The sequence below is a fragment of the Cololabis saira genome, chromosome 3, assembly GCF_033807715.1.
Source record: "Cololabis saira isolate AMF1-May2022 chromosome 3, fColSai1.1, whole genome shotgun sequence".
NCBI lineage: Eukaryota > Metazoa > Chordata > Actinopteri > Beloniformes > Belonidae > Cololabis > Cololabis saira.
Window position 1 is genome coordinate 15,262,792 of NC_084589.1, and position 24,300 is coordinate 15,287,091.

General features: G+C 40.2%; 1 protein-coding gene across 1 annotated transcript; it reads right to left on the bottom strand.

Moving 5' to 3' along the window:
• Positions 1-23,226: 23,226 nt before the first annotated feature.
• LOC133440593 (P2X purinoceptor 7-like) lies at positions 23,227-24,264 on the bottom strand. The gene is made up of 2 exons (XM_061717911.1): positions 23,858-24,264; positions 23,227-23,745 (listed from the first exon to the last, which is right to left on the bottom strand). Exons 1-2 carry the CDS (start codon positions 23,861-23,863, stop codon positions 23,227-23,229), a joined length of 525 nt encoding a protein of 174 aa, XP_061573895.1. The 5' UTR covers positions 23,864-24,264.
• Positions 24,265-24,300: the final 36 nt, after the last annotated feature.

The following is a 24,300-nucleotide window of genomic DNA, read 5'->3' on the forward strand; positions in this document are numbered from 1 at the left end:
CTGAAATAGTAAGTCAATACCTTTTTGTTGTACCTTCTTGTGTAAAAAGAAGAGCACCGAATCTTTCATGAAACACTTTAAGCCTTTGACCTCTTCTTCAGCTCCTCATCTTCTTCACACAGCTCTTATTACTCCCAGCTCTCTGCCTAACCACAATCCTCAGACTAGTTTTAGGTGTCCCCCTCTTTATTGGACACTGGATACATGTTATTGCTTGACTTCACTAGTCGGGTAGTTACAGATGCTTCAGGGCAGGTTGACGGATGCTGTGTCAGGCTCAGTTTCATGCTCTGGACAGATTTCACACTTAATGAAAACAGACCACAAGCAGGCATGAAAGACTTTGACAGAATAAAACCTTTTTTCTATCAGTAAATACCAATAAGGCTGGTTCAGAAGTTAGGGTTGTACTATAAACATTGAAGGTTTGGAGAACGCATGCTCTTATATTTACAATATGAACGGCATTTTGATTTATTATTATTATTTCATTGTACCCAATTTTGGATGATTTATGAGCAGATAATGAGTATTCATTACAAGGTCGTCATTGGACTAATAAACAATCATGGGGGGTTTCTTATTGTACAACAAGCAACTTATACTTACAAACAGCAGATCCTTTTTTACAAAGTCTGCTATGCTTTTGCCATCTTGGTTTTACAGAAGCCCCGAATCAGACCGCTCTGGTGACCCGTAAAAAAGGGAAGGCTGAAAGAAGTTGCTTTTTATTGTTTTACACTACCGCTCTGAAATTTGTAGAATTTGCCCAAAGGACTTCTGCATAAGTGCAAATGTCTCCATCAGACAAATGGTGCAGCTGGTAATCATCAGGAGATTTGAGGAGTTAAAGCACCCTCTTTATTTTTTTCTACATTCTTGTGTATCTTATTCTTTCCAAAACTTTGATGATATTGCAAATATTTCCAAATTCAAGTTATCTGCAAAGTCGGTCCATACGGAATATCATTAAACTCTGGCCTAATTTTCAATTCTGAGCACACCTTAAACGAACCCTAGTTTCCAGAGTGTAACGGTACACAGAAATCACGGTTAGGTACAAGTTTGGTACAATGGGGAAAAAAGAAAGGTAGAAAATCATATTTTGGTGCTTTAATTTTGAAAAAAATAAACATCCAACAATGGCTTATTGGTCATAGGCTTTAGTGAAGCAGTTCAGTTATGCTGCAGTGGAAAAAGAAAACTGAACATAAACTAGGGGTTTAACATTTCAACAAATCCACTGTTATTAGGGCCCGAGCACTGACGAACTGCGAAGGCCCCATTGTATCTGTAGGAATTTTTTTTTCTCGTTTTTGTCATTATTTTCCTTCTTCCGACGAAAGGAGGGCCTTTTTGCCCCCCTAAATGTGCCCCAAAAGTCACCAAATTTTGCACGCAAGCCAGGCCTGGTGAAAAATTTGATATTTAATGGTTTGCATTAATGGACGTGGCCTAATGGCTCAACAGGGCCTCCTAGAAAACTTTGTGCCTCAAGACCCACAATATGGCGTCTCAATCCTGAGACGATGGGCATTACTTTTCTCAGTCAAAAGCGTTACCGTGGCAACGATAGACGCCAAAAAGCGTGCCCCCCCTTCATCTGATTGGTCCATATTTGTTAGTTCCTACTTTATGCCATAACCTTTGAATGGTTTGATATACAGAGTTGTGGGTGGTGTCCTCGGACTCGGTTTTGAGTCCTTGACCATTATTGGTGCACATTAGCCCCGCCCCTTCTTCTGATTGGTCGATATTTGATCGTTCCTATTTTCTGCCATAACTTTTGAATGGTTTGACATACAGAGTCATGGTGGTGTCATCGTACTTAGTTTTGAGTCCTTGACTTTTATTGGTGAAAATTGCACGCGCGAGGGCCCGTTCATCGCTGCTTGCAGCTTAAATTTTTTATTGTTTTTTGCTTCCTGGTTTGGGTTCAGTTTATTTTACACATTAGAGAGAAGAAAAACATTAACATTTCCATTCTTCTGTCTGGAATATGTATTATTTGAAAAGATAACGTTCCTTTCTTTCAGATATTTGATTAACAAATATTATTTCAAAAGCCAGTGTTATTTAACCTATTTAAAACAAAGGTAAAAATCTGGTTTGTGTAGTTCAGTTTGATTTTCTAAAAAAGACGGGGAATGAATGGTCCAATCACATTAGATTAAACAAAAAAACGAGTACTGATCGATACTGATCGCGGATTCGTTGCTGATAACTGTGAGTTTCAGGGACGCACACGACTGTGTCCCTTTACGAATCTAATTCAAACCAATTAAAAGAGATCCTCAGGTCACATGCTTATCACATTTTTGAGAGCTTACACTGGATTCTGTTTGACCGGCGCCCCTTACTTCCGGAAGTAAATAAAATAAAAAACATTTTGGAATCAAATAAATATTTAAACAACATTTAATTACTATTGACAGTCATCCACTGACTGAAATAACACCTTCTTTTAATAATTATATGCATCTTACAGCATGTTTTTTAATTTCTTTTTCTTTTATTCTTCTTCTCTTGATTTGATGGGGGCGGCGCCCTAGCGCCCTTTACTGACCAGAAACATGTCTCACACTATTTCCTGCTGTCAATCACTGGTTTCAGCTCTGAGTAATGTCCACAGCTGATTCTCTGTGTCCATTTATAGCATACAGTGATTAAATGATTGATATAATCTTGGAATAGCTTTCTAATCTAATAATGCCTATTGAGAGTGAGTGAATGTATTTAGCTGGAGTCAGCAGCATGAAACGGCAGCAATCCAGTAAAGAAACAAAAGAAAAAACATTAACTGTGCAGCACTTTCAAACGGTGTGTGGATTTTAGAGTTATTACAAAGTCTTCATCAAGCAAGTACTGCAGTCAACATGCCTCGCTAGGGTTGTTTATTCAGAAAATAATGTTATTGTGTGCACAGCAATATGTGTAAAACTCTGAAAGAGCCCAGAGGGTGGAATGAGACCATCAGTTTGTCCAACAAGTCCACAAAAGTGAACCTTGAAAAAACATTCAGTCATGTTCCCTGTGATATCCCGTAAGGGATGCTCTATGAGTATGGGGTACTGTATCTGTTGCTACAGGCCATTCAGACCTTATTGAAGTGGGAATGTGGTCTGCATTGCTGGTAGTAAATTGGATTTGTTCCGGGTAGGAGTTTGACTCTGTCACGGCTGCCCTTTGTCACCACTTGTGTTTATAAAACTTTTACGGGCAGAATTTCTTGGAGCAGCCAAGTAGTGGTGGAGGTCAGGCTTTCATCCCTTCTTATTGTGACTGTGATATAGTCCTGTTGGCCATAATCTTCAACAGAGTGAAGTGACGGGGATAAGAATCAGCACCTCCAAATCTCAGGTTCTAAGGGTGGATTTCTCTGTCCAGGTGAAAAGTAGACGTAAGAGTTAGAGTTAAAGTATCTCAGGATCTTATTCACAAGCAAGGGAAGAATGAAAAGAGATATTGAAAGGTGTTTGCAATGATGCAGACTCTGTGGTAAAGAGAGTTGAGTTTTACAGGTTGATTTTTGTTTCTACTCTTATCTATGGTCACACATTTTGGGAGTAGTGACCTAATGAACAAGATTGACAATACATGTAACTGCAATGGGTTTAGCTTGGCAGGGTTGTTGGACTCCCTTGGACAAACGGTGAGATATTTTTTGAGAAGGACTTGCAGTAGATGAGCTGCTGCTCAACAATGAGAGGAGTCAACTGAGGTGGCAATGATGTGGCCTCCCTAGAGAGATGCTTCAGAATGACACCACACATACCGACATATAGCCTGGGAACACCTTGGTGCCTCTCTGCTTAGACTGCTAGCCACACAACCCAAACCCAGATAAAATGGAAGATAATCAAAGTCTTTATTAATGTTTGCCCCATTAATACACTACCAGGTAAACAGCAGGTGCAGAATTTCATACAGTATTTACACCAACTTTCTCAGGACGATACTAAATACTATTTGTCAATTTTTTGTGGCTGTTACTTTTACCAAACACACACCGGGGAAAAAAGGATCTAATAATTGTGCTATGCAAGCAGAGGAGACTACAGGCAGATGTGACACAGGCAGCAACAGAGAGGTTTTTAGACTGATCAAGTGGAGCGTACATAACTGCTGGTTCATTCATTTACTATCTGACTCCAGGTTTATATGAGCTGTACATCTGCAGAGCTAATTTATTGGACCTGTGTGCCCCACAAAGTGCATGAAATGTTCTTTCACTTAGCAGGTTCAAGTGCAAACAATCAGTGTGTAAATGTTAACAGATTTATTTTCAGACATTGATTTTAGGTACATATTACTGAAAGATCTGTATTTTGATATTTTTAAGACCATGCTGTCTCTGTGCCATTTTAGTCCAATTGAATATCAATTCATTTGGACTAAAAAGCAGGACATCATATGAAATTGACCAAAGTTAAGTTTTTTACAGCTTTTTAAGTTTGCATCATTGGCAAGTACAGTGAGGTATGTGATGTTATGTCATAATGGAAACACAACTCAAAAGGATATTTTCAATCAATTTGATTCAAAGCCATTATATTTATGTATATTTATAGCTTCAAAGGAGCTTGCATGAACAAACTAAGCACGTGGAAGATCTGTCAGATAACTCGTGCTATAACAAAAAAATACATTTTATTATTATAACATACTTGAAGTTTGACATTGAGGTTCTGAACTCATAATTCCCCACAGTTTATAGACTAAAATTGACACGGTTTTGGGGTTTGTTTGTTTGTTCCCATTTTATTTTGGAAGCGTGTCCTTGTGTTTTAGTTCTGTTGGGATTTCCCTTGTTCCCACCTGCCCTGATTGTTTGCACCTGTTTGTCATCAGGTGCTGTGAGTATATCTTGTATATTGTATCGTAAATCGTCTTTCCCTTCCTCCCTGTGGGTCTGTACTGGATTTCCCTAACTAGTTTGTGCCATGGTTACTTTTTTTGTTAGTGTAATCTGTCCTGATTCTGTCTAGTTTTGGCTTTTTGTTTGGAACTTCTCCCCAAGTCATGACAAAAGTATTGAGAACAAACAACAACAACTTAACCCCTTGTCCTCATCCTCAGTTTTGGAGCCTTCAGTCAGATGCAATTCTGACCATCAGTAATCTTGGCACTGCTTCATTTCTCGCCAAGGCAGACATTTGCACAAATGAGGACTTTTAGGGGAAACATCTAAAACATGCAGTGGAGTCTCCAGAGAACCTGCATTGAGGAACTGTGATTCAGTCTGTATATATGTGAATAACATGCTGCAACTATTCCAACCGTACAACTTTACAGTTAATTGTAAGCTCTTATTATCATGGGTGAGTGCAAAGCTGGCTTGCAAAAGTCCCTTAATTTTTTCGTGCTTTGTTTGTGGTTTTTTTTTTGTTGCAGATTTCCAGTGCTTGACGTGTGTTTCCGTGTGTTCCTGCTTCCTGGATTGGCAGTGGATGTCGTCACCCCCCCCCCCCCCCCCCAAAAAAAAACAAAAAAACACTGGGTTTGTATGTGTATATTTATGTATGTGTACGCATATGTATGCGTATATATATGTATATATATTAAATATAGTAATAATGCACATATATATACCTTTGGTTTCTACCGTCATGGTATCAATCATTAATATGTGTGCAGACAAGGTTAAAAAAAAAAGATTTAAATTAGAGGCGTAATTTTAGTCACTGTGTATTGAGCAGCATAGATTTCACTGGTAACTTTTTTTTTTTAAGTGTTCATTTCAGCTTCAGTATGTTTATATTTTCTTTAACATTATTTTGGTAATATAAAACATAGTAAAATATTGGTCGGGTTTTTCATTTCTTGTTTCTTGTTTCTTGTTTCTGTTGTGCACAAGTATGCCTTGAGATAATAGGTGACCATACAATAGATTATTGACCCAGACAAGTTTAGCTTCTTATCATGTGGCTAAGAATAACCATTTCACTTTAGCAACCCTTCTCATTTTCTCCTTTTTAATATTGTTATTGTTTATGACTGTGATATGTACACTGGAAATGATAGTGTATTTTGGCTCATAATACTAATGCTACACTCCCAAACATATGACCTACTTTTTCCAATCAAATTGTTTTGTTGATGAGAGGAGCTGTCTGTTATGAGTTAGAGAGACTGACAGGTTGCTGTTTGTCGGGGGCTAACTTACTGTGTTACTGCTGTTCGGCCTGGCTTGCATCTCCTGGTAATAGTTGCTTAAGAGACAGACTAAAACTTGTTAGCCCCTGTGAGTGTTGATTTTGTCTTGTTTTTTCCCTCTTATCTGCTAGACTATTTTGTCCTACCCCGGTCGTGTTACCAGAGTTCTTTTTCTTCTGTTTGCCATTCATCATTTTAATTTGTCGGGTTTTTATTTTTCAGTTCTGTTCTTGCCTGCCTGTGTAACATTTTTACTTTAAAATAAAGCTCTACTCCTGCCTGCAAATCTCCTGTCTGGGTCCTATCCACACCTATTTTACAACGCTAACTGTGGTCGCCACCACCAACTCACAGTGGGATATTCTGTCAATTCCTGTATACAATTAGAGAATAAACTTTGTAGTTGTGCATCAAGCGTAAAACGAAATTACAGAGAGCATCTCTTCTCTAGTGCAAGAATCAAAACCGTTATAGTGAAGAAAAAAGAGAAATATATCAGAAATCTGCATTTTGAATTATTTGTACATGAATTTGTGTGAATTTTCAAGGGGAAGAGTAAAGCTGCTGTTCTGAAGTAGACTGATTGTCCTTGGAACCCGTGGGGGTTACTGTTTGAGGCAGTTTGTCTTGCACCTGTGGCTTCTGTGTCTTTTACCAGAGGGTAAGGGGCAGAAGAGACCTCGGCCCGGATGTGAGTAATCTGCAAATATTTCCTGTTTTCTAAGGCTGCAGGAGGTGGCAATGTCTTCCAGGGAGGGCTTCCAGGCTGATGATGTTCTGAGCTGCTTTGATGACTCCCTGCAATGCTCCCTTGTCCCCAACTGTGCAGCTAAAAAAACACACCGTGGTGCAGTGTGTCAAGATGCTTTCAACTGTAGTCCAGTAGAAGTTCCTCAGCAGGCCAGCTTCCAGGTGGCACTTCCTCAGCAGTCTCAAAAAGTGCAGTCGCTATTGGGGTTTTTTGACCACTGCCAATGTGTTGGTAGACCATGTTAGGTCGTCGGAAAGGTGCACCCCTAGAAACCTTAAGGAGGAGATCCTCTCCATGTAGGAGCCGCAAATCTATAGTGGGGTTCCTCCCCTCGTGCAGAAGTCTGATTGTCTCTTGGTTTTGATGGTGTTTAGCATGAAGTTGTTTTGTAGAGCACCATGGCTCAGGCCTCTGGACCTCCACCTTGTATGTCGTTTCAGATGAGATGTTGGGTAGAGGGAAAAGAGGACTTCAGCAGAGTAGCAGCAAAAATGGTGAACTAAATGTGACTTGAGAGAGGGAGATGGGAAATGGGGCAAAGTCGAAACAGAGACAACAGTGGGAGGTTGGGAGTTGAAGAGCGAAGGGGAAATGTAAACCATGTGCCGTTACATAAAATTTGTGTCAACCTCTCACTGAGAGACAGGGTCGGATGTTAGAAAGGAACGAGGGTTTTTTGACAGAAATGTGTACAGTGGTATGGTTCCTCTTATTCTCAAAAGCCCTTTTCTCTTTGACTGAGATACCGCCATCTGAAAGTAAGCCTTGTGTGGGGGGCAGCACACATGGAGTTAATTATTTTCAAGGCAAATACTGTAGTGACTGTATCTGTGGAAGACAAACATAAAATGCCCTAATAAAGAGCACGGAACGAATATTATGATTGTATACTTTTTGCCACCCTTAGTCATAAATCTGAAAACAAAATCTAAGATGCCCTAGGTTCCTTTTTTTTTCTTTTATTATGACAAGTTAATATAATAAGGCCAATTTAGAATATAAATTCATGGTGGGTATGATGGTTGTAAGGTACTGTATAAATAAAGTTCAGATGTTACAAGGCATGAACTGGAAAAAAAAAAAAGAGAACAGGCCTGGCTGCTTATGTAAAGCCGGCTACACAGCAGTGTTGGTTTTCCACAGTTATACTCAATTGTACTGTTTTTTTATCAAAGCGGTGTATATATATATATTTTTTTTTTTTTTTTGTCTGCATATATATTAATGGTTAATACCAAGTTTGGTAAAAACCCAGAGCATATACTGTATATGCATTTTACTCGTCTTAATCTCTTTTAATCTTTTTTTTTTTAATGTACGTGTATATATGTAAGAGGGGTGGGGGGGGTTTTGAGGGGAGACATACACTGCAAATCTGAAATGAGATAAACACAGGAAAACACAAAAAGGGCACACAAGCCTTTGAAATCTGTAAGAGAAAAAACAAACAAACAGACACGAGAACAGGCAGAGCCACAAACAGCAACCATTTCAGGTCTCTAAAACTGAGAAAGCAGGAACCCCAGAGCCAGAGGGGCGCCCAGCTGCAAGGGCAGCGGGGGGGGGGGGAGACGTGCACGGAGCGTGAGAACCCCCCCAACAAGGAGCCACCCACACAAGCCCAACAGCAAGGAGCCCCAAACCCAGGTTAGACAACGGACACCCATTCATTCATCCATCTATCCATCCATCCATTTTATATACCCGCCTTATCTTTTGCAGGGTCATAGGGGTCCACAGGAGCCCCAGCCAACTACAGCGAGAGGCAGGGGCACACCCCGGACAGGCCGCCAGTCCACCACACGACACCCACCCCCCACAGACACCAACATACACTCACTGACAAAGACATGAACAATCATTCTCTCACCACATCACACACCTGGTGATGAGTATGTGTGGGTGTGACTAATGCGGTAAAAACAGGGAGGGGGAGGTTAGGCCACCACCCCCCGCCCCCACACAGCGGACACCCCAGAAGCCCCAGAATCCCCACAGACGCCGGGGAACGTCCCCCCCGCCCCAAAGACGACTGCCCAAGGCAGCGATGCCCCTCCAGCGGAGGCAGCCACCCCCCACCCAGGCAGAGGCCAGCCCCGCGATGAGTAATGTCCAGGCCCACACCTCAGCCCACACTGGAATAGTCTGGAGAACCGCTCAGCCAAGTGGTCACCACCCAGGCCATTCCCGACTACCCCAACCAAAGCAGTATCTTTTAATACAGTAGTCCAGAATTGAAGTGGATAAAAACATTTGATCAAAGTTGTCCTAAGGCAAGATCGGATATTGTTCAAAAAGTCTTGCAAAATTAGTGCTGTCAAGCGATAAAAAAATTTGCGATTAATTAAGCTCTGTAATTAATTCATCTAATTAATCTCTTTTTTAATTTCACCTAAAAATTGCTGAGAAAAGCCCTCAACTTGAGGTGTTTCCTTTAAATTCATTACATTATTGTGGCAGATCAAAAGATTGATATATAACAACAAAAAAGTGGCTTTATAAAGTAATTTATTTTTTAACAGACATAAACAGATGCAGTCCTAGCCATTTACATCCACTTGGCAAGAACATTTGTCAACCTCTCTGTCGCAGACGTGTGCATGTGCCTGGTGCTCTAGTTTAGTTTGGGGAAAAGCGTTGCTGTGGCAACATCGTTGCTGTGGCAACATCGTTGCTGCTAACGTTATCTGGGGCTGCGCTTGCGACAGGGTGCTTTGCTTTTATGTGGCTAAACTTGAGCTCCTTCGGTGGTGAGTAAAGTCCTTTCCACAAAGAACACATATCTCTCTACGTTTATCAATGCTGCCGTTGGGGCGTTTTAGAAATGTAAACTCCCCATTCACTGGACCGACAACTTTCACGTGCTCCTCCATTCTGAGTTATCTTCTCCGCTACTCACCATTCCTCCCCATGCCTGTCCAGCTACAATGCAAAACGCAGTAACAGCCCATCAATGTCCACTTCAAGGTGTGACTGACCATTGTTTTCCACCACAACTCCAGCACAAGAAGCCCAGTGCACAAACTTCAAAATAAAGGTAACTCCATTAAAAAACGTAACGCGCTAAATATACCTGTAATTAATTAATCACAATTAACGCGCTAATCTGACACCCCTATGCATAATATGAAAATGTTTTTTGATTCACTTCATAATAATAAAAATAAATAAATAATAATATCCAAATGTTTTTTGGATATTATGCATTTGACCGTGTCCTTCATTCTGTGGGGGGCAGCCCTCTGTTAAGGGCTTTTCAGTCTTTGTATGATTGGAGCAGGAGTTTGGTTCACATTGCCGGCAGTAGATCAGACTTGTTCCCGGTGCATGTTGGACTTCGGCAGGGCTGCCCTTTGTCACCGGTTTTGTTTATAATTTTTATGGACAGGATTTCTAGGTGTAGCCAGGGGCCGGAGGGGATCCGGTTTGGGAACCTCAGGATTTCATCTCTGCTTTTTATGGATGATGTTGTCCTGTTGGCTTCATCACACCGGGACCTTCAGCATGTGCTGAGGCGGTTTGAAGCCGGGTGTAATGAGACAGGGATGAGAATCAGCACCTCCAAAACCGAGGCCATGGTTCTCCACCGGGAAAGGGTGGCGTGCCTTCTCCGGGTGGGTGGAGAAGTCCTGCCTCAGGTGGAGGAGTTCAAGTATCTCGGGGTCTTGTTCACGAGTGAGGGAACGATGGAGCGGGAGATTGACAGGCGGATCGGTGCAGCGTCCGCAGTTATGCGGTCGATGTACCGGACCGTCGTGGTGAAGAGGGAGCTGAGTCGAAAGGTGAAGCTCTCGATTTACCGGTCAATCTACGTACCTACCCTCACCTATGGTCATGAACTTTGGGTAGTGACCGAAAGGACAAGATCGCGGATACAAGGGGCCTCGCTTAGAGAGAGGGTGAGAAGCTCAGTCCTGAGAGTCAGCTGAGGTGGCTTGGGCATCTGTATCGGATCGTCCTGGACGCCTCCCTAGGGAGGTGTTCCAGGCATGTCCCACCGGGAGGAGACTCCAGGGAAGACCCAGGACACGCTGGAGAGACAACGTCTCTCGGCTGGCCTGGGAACGTCTCGTACTCCCCTCGGAAGAACTGGAGGAACTAGTGTCTGGGGTGAAGGAAGTCTGGGCATCTCTGTTAAGACTGCTGCCCCCGCGACCCGGGAACGGATAAGCGGGAGAAGATGGATGTATGGATCCAAATGTTTGAACATCCGTAAGGTTCTGGTGACAGATGTTGCTCTCACTGACCATAATTGTGTTTTCTTAGAGAGTTTTAATTTAGTATATTATATATATATATATAGTATATATTGAGTATTAATTTCAACAGAAGCTTCCAGGCAAGGATCATCAAAAAACAGTACACAGATGAAAGTACTGGTGAAATGTTCATCCAAATCCTCTCCTCCCCCTCCTCCACTCATCTTCAGTTAAAGAGCTTGTGCATAAATTCAGTGGTAAAATTATTAGTATTATTGATACCATTGCTCCCACCACGGATGTGATCATTGTTAAAAAAGAAACCTCCACGGAGAAATGCTGCATGGGTCATACCTGGGGAAAAAAGTATCAAAGCTGAACGCCGGTGGTGGAAAAATAAATAACATGGTCATTATGACATTTATAAAGAGAGACTGAGTCCATATAATATAGAACTGAGGAATGCAAGACAATCATATTTTTCTGATATCATTGCCAAAAACAAAAATGCACTTTGTTCACTACTGTTGACAGACCAACAAACCCCCTGAGTCAGTGGACCCTGAACTTCTATCCCACCATGTCTGCATTGAGTTTGTGTCTTTCTTTATGACAAAATTCAGAAATCAGATATTCAGTCAGTGCTCCTATGCTAGATGCAGGATATGTGCCACCTGTGTGTCCAATGAGAAAAACCATGACACGATTCTGTCCAATAAGAACCTGGATGACGTCATACACCACCTGAACTTCACCACTTGCTGCCTTGATACTTTACCAACAGGGTTTTTTTTTGTTTTGTTTTTTTAAGTGTTGCCCATTGCATGTCCCTGCTTTCAGGTGTCTTTCATCAGTGTCTAAAAACAGCCGTCATTACGGCACTTTTAAAAGAACAGTTTAGACAGGTCACTTATGAACACCTATAGGCCCGTATCAAACCTCCCCTTTCTAAGTAAAATCATAGAAAAAGCTGTTTCTCAACAAATGTATAACCTCCTAACAGTAACTGAAGGTTTTGATGTTTTCCAGTCAGGTTTCTGGCCACACCACAGCACTGAGACAACTCTAGTAAAGGTCCTTAATGACATCCACTCCAATACTGATAGTGGCAACATTTCAGTCTTGGTCTTACTGGATCTCAGTGCTGCATTCGACACAGTTGACCATAACATCTTGATAGAGCGGCTGAAGAACTGGATGGGACTTTCTGGCACAAGGTTGCCTGGTTAGAGTCCTATCTTAAAGATAGGGACTACTTTGTGTCTTTAGGTAACTACAAATCGGAGCTAACAAAAACATCATGGAGTTTCTCAAAGTTCAGTTCTGGGACCTCTGTTGTTTAACATCTACATGTAGCCTATATGGTCCCACTTGCTCAAATCGTGAAAAAATACAAAATGAGTTACCATAATTATGCAGATGACCTAAACCATCTGGCTAAGAGACTATAATCCAATTTAAGCATTAAGCAAATTTAAGACTGGATGTGTAAGAATTGTCTTCAGTTAAATGACAAAAACAGAAGCCAAGTTTGGAGCCAATGAAGAAAGATTAAAAGTCAGCACTCAGCTTCAAACAGTAGAATTAACAAATAGCCAAGCCAGAAATCTGGGAGTGGTTCTGGACACCGGAATTTTAACAGCCACATTTAGACAGTAGTGAAGTCAGCCTATCGAGGATTAAACAACTGACATCTGAGCAGGAAAAACTTGTCCATGTTTTTATCTTCAGTAGACTGGACTACCGTAACGCTGTTCTCATGGGTCTATGAAAAAATTCATTATACAGCCCCAGTTAGTCCAGAACGCTGCAGCTCACCAATACCAAGAGATGTGGACCATATAACTCCAGTTCTTAGATCTTTATACTGGCTTGCTGTCTGTCAAAGAATAGAATTTAAAATGATGATGTTGGTTTATAAATCTCTGAATGGTTTCAGCCCAAAATACATCTCTGGTCTCCTGGTCCATTATGAACCAACCAGAACCCTCAGGTCGTCAGGTCACACCTACTTTCTGTACCCAAAGTTAAAAACCACACAGTCAGGTAGCGTTCAGCTTTTATGCTCCTCACCTGTGGAACAAACTCCCAGAATGCATCAGGGCTGCTGAAACTCTAAATTGCTTTAAATCAAAGTTGAACACGTTTTTATTTAGTGCTGTGTTTTGTTAATGCACTGCAACCTTTATTTCTTCCATCTCATTTGTTTAAATTCTTTTTAACGTATGACTGTCTGTCTGTGTTTAATTTCTACTTTGAAACTTACTTTTTAATGCATTTTTTTAATCTTTGTATGCAAACCACTTGAAATTGTTTTGTACATGAAATGTGCTATAAAAATAAACTTGCCTTGTATTTTAAATGTTGCCTACTTAAGGTATACTAACCAAAGTCAAAAAAATGTTTTGCCTTATAAGTGCTTGAAAAAGCAGAATTTACATGTACATGCTATTTTTATATTCATGGCTTCAGTTACACATGCACGCACACACACAGTAATAATAATTAAAAAAAAATCTATTCTATCACTCCTTGAGCACCCTTTTTTGCTCCCATCCTGCAATCACGGGGTTCCTCTGTCATTCTTTTTTTCGGTTCCAATATTACTTTGAGTTTCTTCATGGCCTCTATATCCAAAATTAAGGTTAAAAACAGTGCAGTAGTTGGAAATGAATACAAATATTGTATAATATACCATCAGTCACAAAGCACAGTGATGCAATGCAGCGGTTTCACCATTTCCTTTTTTTCGTGTGAGCATTTAGTCTCCACATGCTTGATCAATGAATACTAACAAAAACAGCTCAGTCAGTTTTACTAAACAACATGAAAACAACAATCAGCCCCCTGGATTTGTTTATGTTCCAAATCGCACTTTCTGATTTTCTCTGTCAATATAGTTGTGTTGACCTGCCAAGAGATGATGACTTTTTTAAATAAACTAAATGGTTTGTGTGAAAGAAGAATTATTATCTCAAAACCCTGATTGCACAGTACTTACTGTGCAACATGACGTTTATTTACAACTTTTATCAGAGCTTGTCCTCAGGACCTCAAGATGTTAAAGCTTTTATCTTCCACAGACAAAAATTTTAACTTACCCTGCATATTATTGCAAGTCTTTTTCTTGCTCAAATTAGACATATTTAGTGTTTAAGATTAATATTTTCCGGCTGATTACTCTATCAAGAGCCGCAGCACATAAAGTGTTCAGTTAAATCAGCTTATTAACTCTAGAAAACAAGTATAAACTGGTACAATGTGCAGCGTTTGATGCTGTTGTTCTTTTCCAAGTGGCTAGAAAAAAAAATTGATTGCCACAAATGTCAAATAGGTCATTCTGATGATATTAGAACAAAGTGATTATATACTGATAACTGGTTATAAGTATCAAATGTAAGGAAGAGATCTGTGGAAAGTGTGTCAGGTTTATGTATCTGGCACTGATACGGGATCTAAAACTGTCACGTGGGAAAAAACATTGTTTTCAGTTTTACAATTGTTATGCATCCTGAAAAATGATAGAACAATGTATTCCAAGATTTGAGCCAAAATGTAAAAGTAGGTTTGAAAAACAGACTACACCCATGAGTGATTGAATATCTGGTAGAAAAGCCTTTGGCAGCAACAACATAAAGTTTTCTGTATAACATTATCAGTCTTCTCATCCTTGTGGAAGACTCACTCTTCTTTACTGTATTGCTTAATTCCATCATGATTTGTTGATATTTCTTAAAACATAGCTCCTTACTTTAGTATACAGGGGAGTTCATGGCCCTCTCAGTGATTGACAGCAGTGATGCGCAGGCTGATCAGAACTGAGCCGTCGTTATTTAAAACACACACTAAAAGAAGTTAATTGCATATCATTTAAAGGAGCATGAGGCTCCTTTTTAAGAAATGAGACTCTCTAGCGCCACCCTTCGCCACAACGGCCGTTGGGGGTACTGCAGCCAACAGCGAAGCCGGCACGGGAGAACGGGGAGAACGTGCATGCAGCGTCATGTGACGTCACATCCGCAGGACAGCGCGGGAAATTCCGGCCCGGAATTGCAGCCCATTTTGCAGCACACAGCCTGTTCAAGGCAAAGGAGAGATACACTAGAGGACTCATTATTTTGGGTTTGGAACGCTTCATCTGACATTATTACTAGAAAACTTAAAACGTATACGAATTTTTTTCATAAATCCAGCCTCAATCCGGCCTCAAGCTCCTTTAAATCTACTGTTTTTGAAAACAAACACTTGTGAATATAGAATTCTGCTAATGTGACCTGCAAGACGGATCAAAATGTTTCTTCAGTTTTTTCCATCAAAAACAAAAACACAATTCACATCAATTTTCTTTTTTCAAAGTCTTTGAAGATAACAAATAGTCGGATAAAACCTGTGTATTGACCCTTCCAGGGTATAATATCCCTGCCTTTAACCCAAAGCCAGCTGAGATAGAGATGTGTTGGAACATGGATGGATGGATGGATGGATGGATGGATGGATGGATGGATGGATGGATGGATGGATGGATGGATGGATGGATGGATGGATGGATGGATGATTTCTTCCAAAGTGTTTAGAAGCAAGAACAACTGCATTTCTAAGATCATTGGTGATGTTTAACCTCCTTGACAGTGTGTTAACAGACACCCAAATGCTTGAAATCAATGAAACGTTTTCTTTTATATACGTCGGTCCTCACATCTGCTAATGATCTGTTAAACAACTGCATGACATTAGCAACACCTGCTGCTACTTACCCTCTATTGTCCTTAGAAGCAGTGCACTTCAGTAAAATGTGCATTTCTTTGCTGTCCATTTGTGGTTGTATATTCCTGATTTTAAAACCTGGCGAAAAGATGTTGGTTTTTTTTCCCCTGATTAAAACCTTGGAAATGGGTCATACATTCTTTTCCAGATGATAGTCAGTGTTTCCTTGGCGCTCATCGTCGCAAGCTTTTCAGGTAAGAGTCTCTTCACACTTCAACTTAACCTATTGCACTTTTGATGCGGGTAATTAAAGCACTATAAAGATATGCTCTTACCCTTTTGACATCTGAATGGAAGGGTTAACTGTGTGACTCTGCCCTGAAGTGTCCATGAAATTGTCTTTATCCTGCCACTTTTGCCTGTTTAATGCAGAAATGACTTCCAAGAAAGAAAGGAACACATGTGCCTGCTGTGGCCCCTGGAAAAGTAAATTAAAAGAACCTTTCCAGAGAAGACATTAGTCACGTACCAGTATATCTGCACAGCTTCAGATGATAATGCAACTGTTACTTTGTGCAATAGTTTTTGGCTCAGTGGGTATGACTAGTCAATGCATTTCTTTAGTTTTATCCCATTCCTACTGATCAATCCAACATCCCTTCTTCAGTAATACTGGAACAAATGCGCTGTATTTGCTTTCAGATCAGACACACCCACATACCACTAACAAAAAAGTTAAAATGTACATCTGATGTTACCTTTCTAACCATTTTATATCTCACAAGGGTTTGCATAAGTGGGTGAGAGAGAGAGGGGGGGGTTAGTTAGTTAGTTAGTTAGTTAGTTAGTTAGTTAGTTAGTTAAGGGATTCTATTGGAGTATGTCTGCAAGCTTTCATATTAAAAACATACTTTCTGAAATACTCCTAAAGCAAGAAATGTTACATGTATTCTCTGTACAGTTTTACCTTTTAAATTGGCTTAAGCATTGTCAGACTGAAAAGTGTGCAGCATTAGTTCCATCAGAAGTTGACAAAGAATCAACTTTTCTCATGTCGACACAAATGTCAGGCAAGTTGTGGCTGCACACACTGAGTGTCAGACAAACCATTCAGATATGGGGGCAGAACTGTTTCAATGCACTCTGCTCACTTGTGTACAGTGTGGGAAGAAATTTGATTTGTTGTTTATCTGTGTGAGGAAGGCACATCAGAGATGTTACAGAGATTTGTTTGATTGTATATGAGGAAAAGAACCCATTAATCAAGATCTCAAAATAGACTAAATACTGTCATTAAATGTAGTCAATGTATTCATATTAAAGTTCCTCAGAACTGGAAAACCCAGAAGCTCCCACTAACCACATGTGATGGAAACCATCTACTGTATATTGGCGGATCAAGATACTGACATAGATAATTCAGTGGTTATTTATAATAACTTGGGAGCAGTTAATTAAAAGGCAATTTGCTGTTTGAGATTGTATGATGTTAAAAAATTAGTTTTGTTGTTGAAAGCACTCTTGTGACTCTTTTCTCTGACTGGACCTGTGCTCAGTAGAAGAATCTTTTACGGGGAATTTGTTCTGTTCATTCTGGCCAACAAGCTTTTTTGTTTTGATTTGTCATTGATTTTAACTTTTTCCAGATTTCCGATTTGGAAAGTTCGAGTTTCATTTGTTATTGAATGCAGATAGAGAAGCCCAACGGAGGAGCTGCCATTTGGAAAATAAACTTCTAAACAATGGTGAAACATCGTCCAAGTCAGCAACTGTTCCTAACAAATTACGTTTAAAAATGAAAATGGTCAAAAAGGAGCGGCAGTGATGCCTGGCCACTAAAAGCAGCTGCTGCAATGTATCCCGGTCGCATTTTGAGAAAAATCATGTAATAGACACATCATTAAAACCTTGGGAAATTGTCTCAACTAACTAAAATAGGCTTTTTCTTTCTTAACAAAGATAATTTCAGTCATATACTCTTTCATTAATGAAAGGCTAGTCCTGGCCAAAACAAAAGTCACTAAGCCTCTCACTGGAAAATAACTGCAGTGATAAAACTATTTCAGCTGGCAACAAGTTATTTAACCCTAAATGATGCACTCCTGAAACAACCGTGTTAGAAGACGCATCCCATGGTCCTGGGAAAAATGTTATTGTTTCTTAAGGGTCAAATTACGTGCCCTTGTTTGATGAGTTTAAGTTTATTCTGTTCCAGAGGGATGCATCAGGCTAAGAAGAGCTCTGTGTGAAATGATGCTCCCATTATGCCCAGTACCTGCAAGTCTGAGCAGTGTTGTGATCTGGACTTGCTTGGTCAGTTCTGGGTGCAGCAACATTATGTGCCCAGAAGATGAAGTGATAAATATTATACACAATATTTATGACGATCATCCAGAGAGAAAGTTTTCTTGTATATAGCCACCCGACATGTCGCAGGGACAAATCTGTACACGTGCAAGCATCTCAGAGGGTCTGCTGGCTCTCGTCTCTGCCAGTGGCTGAATGCAATGGAAGCAGAGACGCCTTGCTGTTGTGAGGAATACTGGTTTATATAATATGTTTTGTCCCTGAAGTTGATTGTTTTGAATAGTTGATAAATCTACTAACTAATCTGACAAGTTGGCAACTTGGATACTCTGTGGGTGCATGTTATGTAAGTCAATAATTTCAATATTGTCCAGATGCCAGAGACTAGACAGTCTAAAGCACTGAAAAAAGCTATTAGGAGTTTTTTTTATTGCTGCTTTAAAGACTGCTTTAAAGACATTTTATTTTATACTTACATACTTCACATATAACAACATAAAAGGGGGTAATGTTGGGTAATTAGCTCATGGACCTTTTTCCAGTTGTGATAAATCTGATATGGGGTGCTTGACTACTCTGACTGAGTGTAACAAATCTGTCTTTATCTGTCTGGAAAATCCCTTTAAAAGAAGTCTGAACTAACTATATGTGCCATTATAAGAAAAAGAATAAATAAAGGTTGTATCAATAAAGTTTCTTATATTAATTAAATATGTAATTAAAAAAATGAAGTCCCATGAAATGTATAGAACTTGATTTTATTATAAGAACTTGTCATCTAAATAAATCCTTCCACTTACTCATCCATCCAGCCATCCATCCAGGTGCAACAGTCAGAGCGGTCCTGGTCCCTTCTTTCCCCGGCCACCTCCTTTAGCTCTACCAGGGAGGCACAGAGGTGTTACCTAGTCAACAGAGATGTAAACATTCTCCAGTGTATCCCAAGTTTCCAGTGGGACAGGTGCATATCACCCGGGAAGCAATGAAAGGCATTCAATGTCTAAACCACCTTAACTAGCTCACCGTCCACTGAGGCAACAATTCATTTTCAATATGGTGTAGGAAGTCAAATTTCTCCTATGGTCTCAGACTAGAGAGTGTGAATATTTATTCCAGCTACTTGAAACTCAAATGAAAACCGTTCTGTTGCCGGTGGAAGTCTGTTTGATGAAGCCAACAACACCACATCATCCGCAAATAGCATAGGAGTTGTAATTGTTCTGTGTCTCTGTGAAGTAGATCTTTGGTTTTTCTGTGTTTCTCTCTGCATTGTCAGATCTTGGGGTAAATGTGTTGGTGCGTACAGTCGTGGGATAATTAGCAGTTGTCTTGAGAACATTGAACTCCAAATTACTGAGCAACAACCATTGTTTTAACTCTAAAAAAAAACCTTATCATTGACATTTTGGCAGTTTGCTGGTCTAGGGCATTAATGAGTATTTTAAGAAAACTTCTTTAGAGGTTTCCACACCTGCTGGTAATGAACACCTGACTGCGGTTTACCCTCTTAAATCCATAGTAAGTGGGTACTTAGTATTTGTCTACATAATCTTTTCTTTTTGACTGTTTTCTTTTTTTATCTTAAAGGAGCTTGAGGCTGTTTTTTTTTTTTTTCAAAATGTGCTGCAAGTCGGTCCCGATTTTCCCGCGCTGGGCTGCGGATGTGACGTGACATGATGCTGTATGCGCGTTCTCGACGGCGCTGGGCTTAGATTCAGGAAGAAGACGAGCGGGGTGGATCCAAACTTCTGTTTGGGTAGACATGGAACGACCCAGCGCCACTCAAAGCCCACTAAAAAGTGCTACCAAGAAGAAAACGAAGCCTTTATCAGAGACAAGTCGCGAGTCGAAAAGAAATTACGAGTTAACACGGATAAGCAAACGAGTAAACATTGGATATGCGTTTGAGTCATGGAGGCAGCTTCAACTTGAACTGGGACTGAAAACAGATGCTGACATGGCTCATTTCCTACTGACCAGGTAAGATAACATTGTAAGTCATATTTAGAGCTTGATTTGAAAATCACATGAGATTACCAAGGAGTCGGAGTGGCCTAACGTGCTAAGTAGCGTTAGCCGCAAAGAAGTAACTTAGTCCACAGCTGTGGAGCATACTTGTTTGTTGTTGTGTAGTAACATTAGCCGCTTACACATATCAACCCCAAGCCTCTCACACTATATCAACCGTAATGGCAAAAAGCTCAGTTTCCATACATTCATTTATTCATCGCTCCGTTCATTCACTATTCATTCTCCGGTCTTTCTCCGTATTTTGTATTGCACAAGACTCGGTTCATCATCATCATCATTATAGTTTTTGTTTTTGCAGGCAAAAGTATTTAGCCATGTTTGTTCTGACCGAAAATGAAAGACACAAAGGTAGCTAATGCCGCGTTCCATTTACTTCGGAGATCGGAACTGGGAACTGGGAATGGCAGCCATCTTGGAATGGTAACTCGGGGGTGGTGAAGACTCTCCCACTTTCCCAGTAGGAAATCCCACTTCGAGGGGCGTTCCAGTTGAAAATTCCGACTGGGAACTGGGAAATTCCGACTTCCAAGGACAAATGGAACGCAGCATTAGTTACAGCCAGCTTGTTTACATATGCGGTCTGACTAAGAGTGTAAAATGTTGTTTTTTTTAAGATATAAGAAGAAGGACCCCCCTGAAGCAGCTACTCTGGGAAGTATGGAGAGGAAAGTCTCAACACCCAGCAAGGGAAAAGCTGCTAAACTCTGTCATCGGTTATCTCCAATTGAACCTGTGTCTGAGGGGTTAGTATGTTTTTAGTTAGACAAACATTGAAAAAAAATGACTAAAACAGCATAAAGTGCTGATATTACATTACACATAGTAATCATGTATTTAGCCACACTTGACAACTACACAAACATCACTGATTACATTCTTGACATTGTCTTGACAGGGAGGCAATGAGTGAGGACCAAGCTTTGGATCCTTTGGAAGAAAGGTAAATGTGTTCATGACAAATGTTATAGTACATTTATTTATTTATTTTATTTATAATCCAGGGCAGGTTTGTGGTATTTGTTGAGTGAGTTTAGGGGAGATGGATTTTGCTCAATTTTTGCTTTGTAGTAACGATACCAGTAATAATCTTTATGAACATACTTGTGTTGTCTGTAGTTTCAAATCCATGGATCTTGCAGTGGATGCTATTATACTGGATGAGGAACGAGCGAACAACTTGCTCAACAGTGTGTGAGTTGAAAAATTCAACAAATCTCCACATCTTTTCATCTCCAATGTCTACTTTATTGCACATTCATGTTTATATTTTGGTTTTTTGATTACAGAATAGAACTGGATGTAAATGGTTCCAATCCAACAGTAAATTAATAAGATTTTTTATATTAGCAGAATAGCTATAGTATCAGTATGAAACCTGACACATTACAAATCATAAAAAGATGGAATTATAACAATAATCTTCTAAAGTTTTAGCTTTGTTTTACATTACAGGTCAACTTCAGAACTGTAGAGTTTCCAGAACTGCATCTTGATGTATGCTGGAAAAAGGTAATTTGATTTTGTGATGATTTATTCAGTCTTTATTATAATTACTGATTGAAATTATTGATTTATCCTGGTCCCATACAAATGAAAAGACATGTGACAAGCGAGCCTTATGCCCAAGAGGATGGAAGAATTTATTTGGTTGAACTTATATTACTTCTGTTGTCTCCTCCCACTCCACGCACACACAGGTTTGCCTTCTCTCCTCCGGTTTATGAAGCAAGGTGTCTTCTCGCTGCTTTAGATTACAACCACCACAATCACCGACCAGATTACATTGACCGGAATAATGAGTTATCGTAAGTCTTACATTTTATTGATGTACAGGACAACTGAATAATACTGAATATCTTGTCCAATGTGCTGATTTATTAAAATGTAATAAATTGTAAAATGTACATAAATTATTTGGTTGAAGTATTGTTTGACAACCATTTACCAACAAAGGTAGGGGAGAGAGGGAGACATGTTGTAAATCTTTATATTGTTGTCTTTTAGATTTAGGAGACTCTACAGCAAGAAGTCACGCAATTACCGTGTCCAAGCGGTAAAGGTAGCAAAAGACTACAGCTACATCCCTGAGCTGCAGTGTTGCATCCTGAGGAAACGTATGGATGGAGGGGGGCTCCCAAGGAGAGCCAAACTGTCACAGGATGACCCAAGGCGCCTTGGAAATCTTGCGGGAGTTGTCCCCCCCCCAACAGCAGAACTGGTCCAGACCCAAGTTCGCAGAGGACAGGTATGTCGTTCACCTACATCACACATTTCAAATAATTGTTGTTGTAGACAGAGAACTGAGGCACTTCTGAGGATAAGATTAATTAAAATGCTTTTATTGGTGCATGGCTAATCTATTAAAAGCGTGTCTACGTGTTTCAGCCAAACTGGCCTTCGTCAGGACAGAAGTGAAAACTTCTTCTTCTTTCTTTCTTTTTTCACTTCTGTCCTGACGAAGGCCAGTTTGGCTGAAACGCGTAGACACGCTTTTAATAGATTAGCCATGCACCAATAAAAGCATTTTAATTAATCTTACCCTCAGAAGTGCCTCAGTTCTCTGTCTACAACATTTTATGGATCTCCCCGAATGAAGAGCACCTGAGGGATACACTTTTTGGCAATACCCAAGCAGCACTTAATGCACATGTTCCTGTCTGAAAATAATTGTTGTTGTTGTGGAGCTCAGGTCAAACAATACCTCTTTGAAATCTTCTGCTCACTATCACCATTTGTAATACACTGCTAATTCATTTTCAAGTCAGGAACTTCCATTTCTAATGGTAAAATTATTTGCACCAAGCAATTATTTATATCTGATATCCCAAGGTTATTGAAAATAACAATCACCAGATTAGATTATGAGGCATTTTTGTTATGTTCTAACGCTACTGTTCTCTTCTCTCCATAAAGGCCTCAGCTACATGAAGCAAGAAAGGGAGAAGACAAGACAGTATTATCTTCCACACATTTTTTATTATGAACATATAAATAAATAATTAAAAAAAATTCAACAACGTGCATTTCCAATAAATAATGAAAATAAAAAATATATATTGCACATAACTGTTTTCTCTTTTAGTCAGCCACCCTAAATGGGGCTTCCTTGTATCCCGTGTACTGCCCAAATGGGTCGGGAAATTTAGCCCTGATTCTTAGGACACAGCAGCTTGGTATTGGTCTCCGGTTGCCTCCTCCCAGACGCCCATGTTGCCAGATGGTGAATTGCCGGTAGGCAGCGAACCGAAACTCTCGATTGTCACTGCCCACTTCTTGACTGTCCTCCAGAGCGAAGATGTCGTTCCACGTCATCCTCACCAGACGCAGCATACCCTCATCCAGACAGTACAGCTCCAGGTGGGCACTCCTGCTCAGACAGTGGTCTGGAGCCTGCCGACAGCACAGGTTTTCCAACTGTGTTGGCATGCGTCGGCAGTTCAAGCAGGTGCACCACGCAGGCTGCCCTGTGTCTGGATGATGTGGTCCTGGTGTCTGGTGCCGGAACTCGAGGATGTCCAGCATCACCCCTGGAAGACGAGTCACCACCGACTGAAGGAGGACATCCCTCTCCTCCTGGCTCAGATGCTGTAAAGCCGTCTAGAAATTGATCAAGGAAATAGATTTACAGAGATAGATTAATATTTCAAGTATGTGTGCTCCTAGACTCATTCATATAACAAGATTATTATAAATAATAGCTATAACCAACCTGCATCTCAGCTAAGCTGGCAGCTCGAAGCTCGAATCAAAATCCTGAAACAGAAACAATGACAATAAGAACATATGTATTATCCGCAAAGGAATGTTATGACTTTATTTGATGTAATTTTTATTCAGATTCAACATTGACATTTTTCTCTTTCTTGTATTTACGTTGTCATGGTGCAGTGCTATTGATAGCATTCATATTGTCATATGATGGAAATGGTTTCACAAATTATCTCAGTAACTTGACACAATAAATGAGACATCACACATTGGATGCTGTTTCATGATAGTTCAGCCTGCAAAGTGAAAAAGGTGACAACGTACAAAACTAAAACCCTCTTCATTCACTTCTACTACCTAGCCTGTTGACAAAAAAAATGAATGTACCCAAAAGGTGACTTGTTTGCAGGTTACTGCAAACTTACCTCATTATATTACTCATCA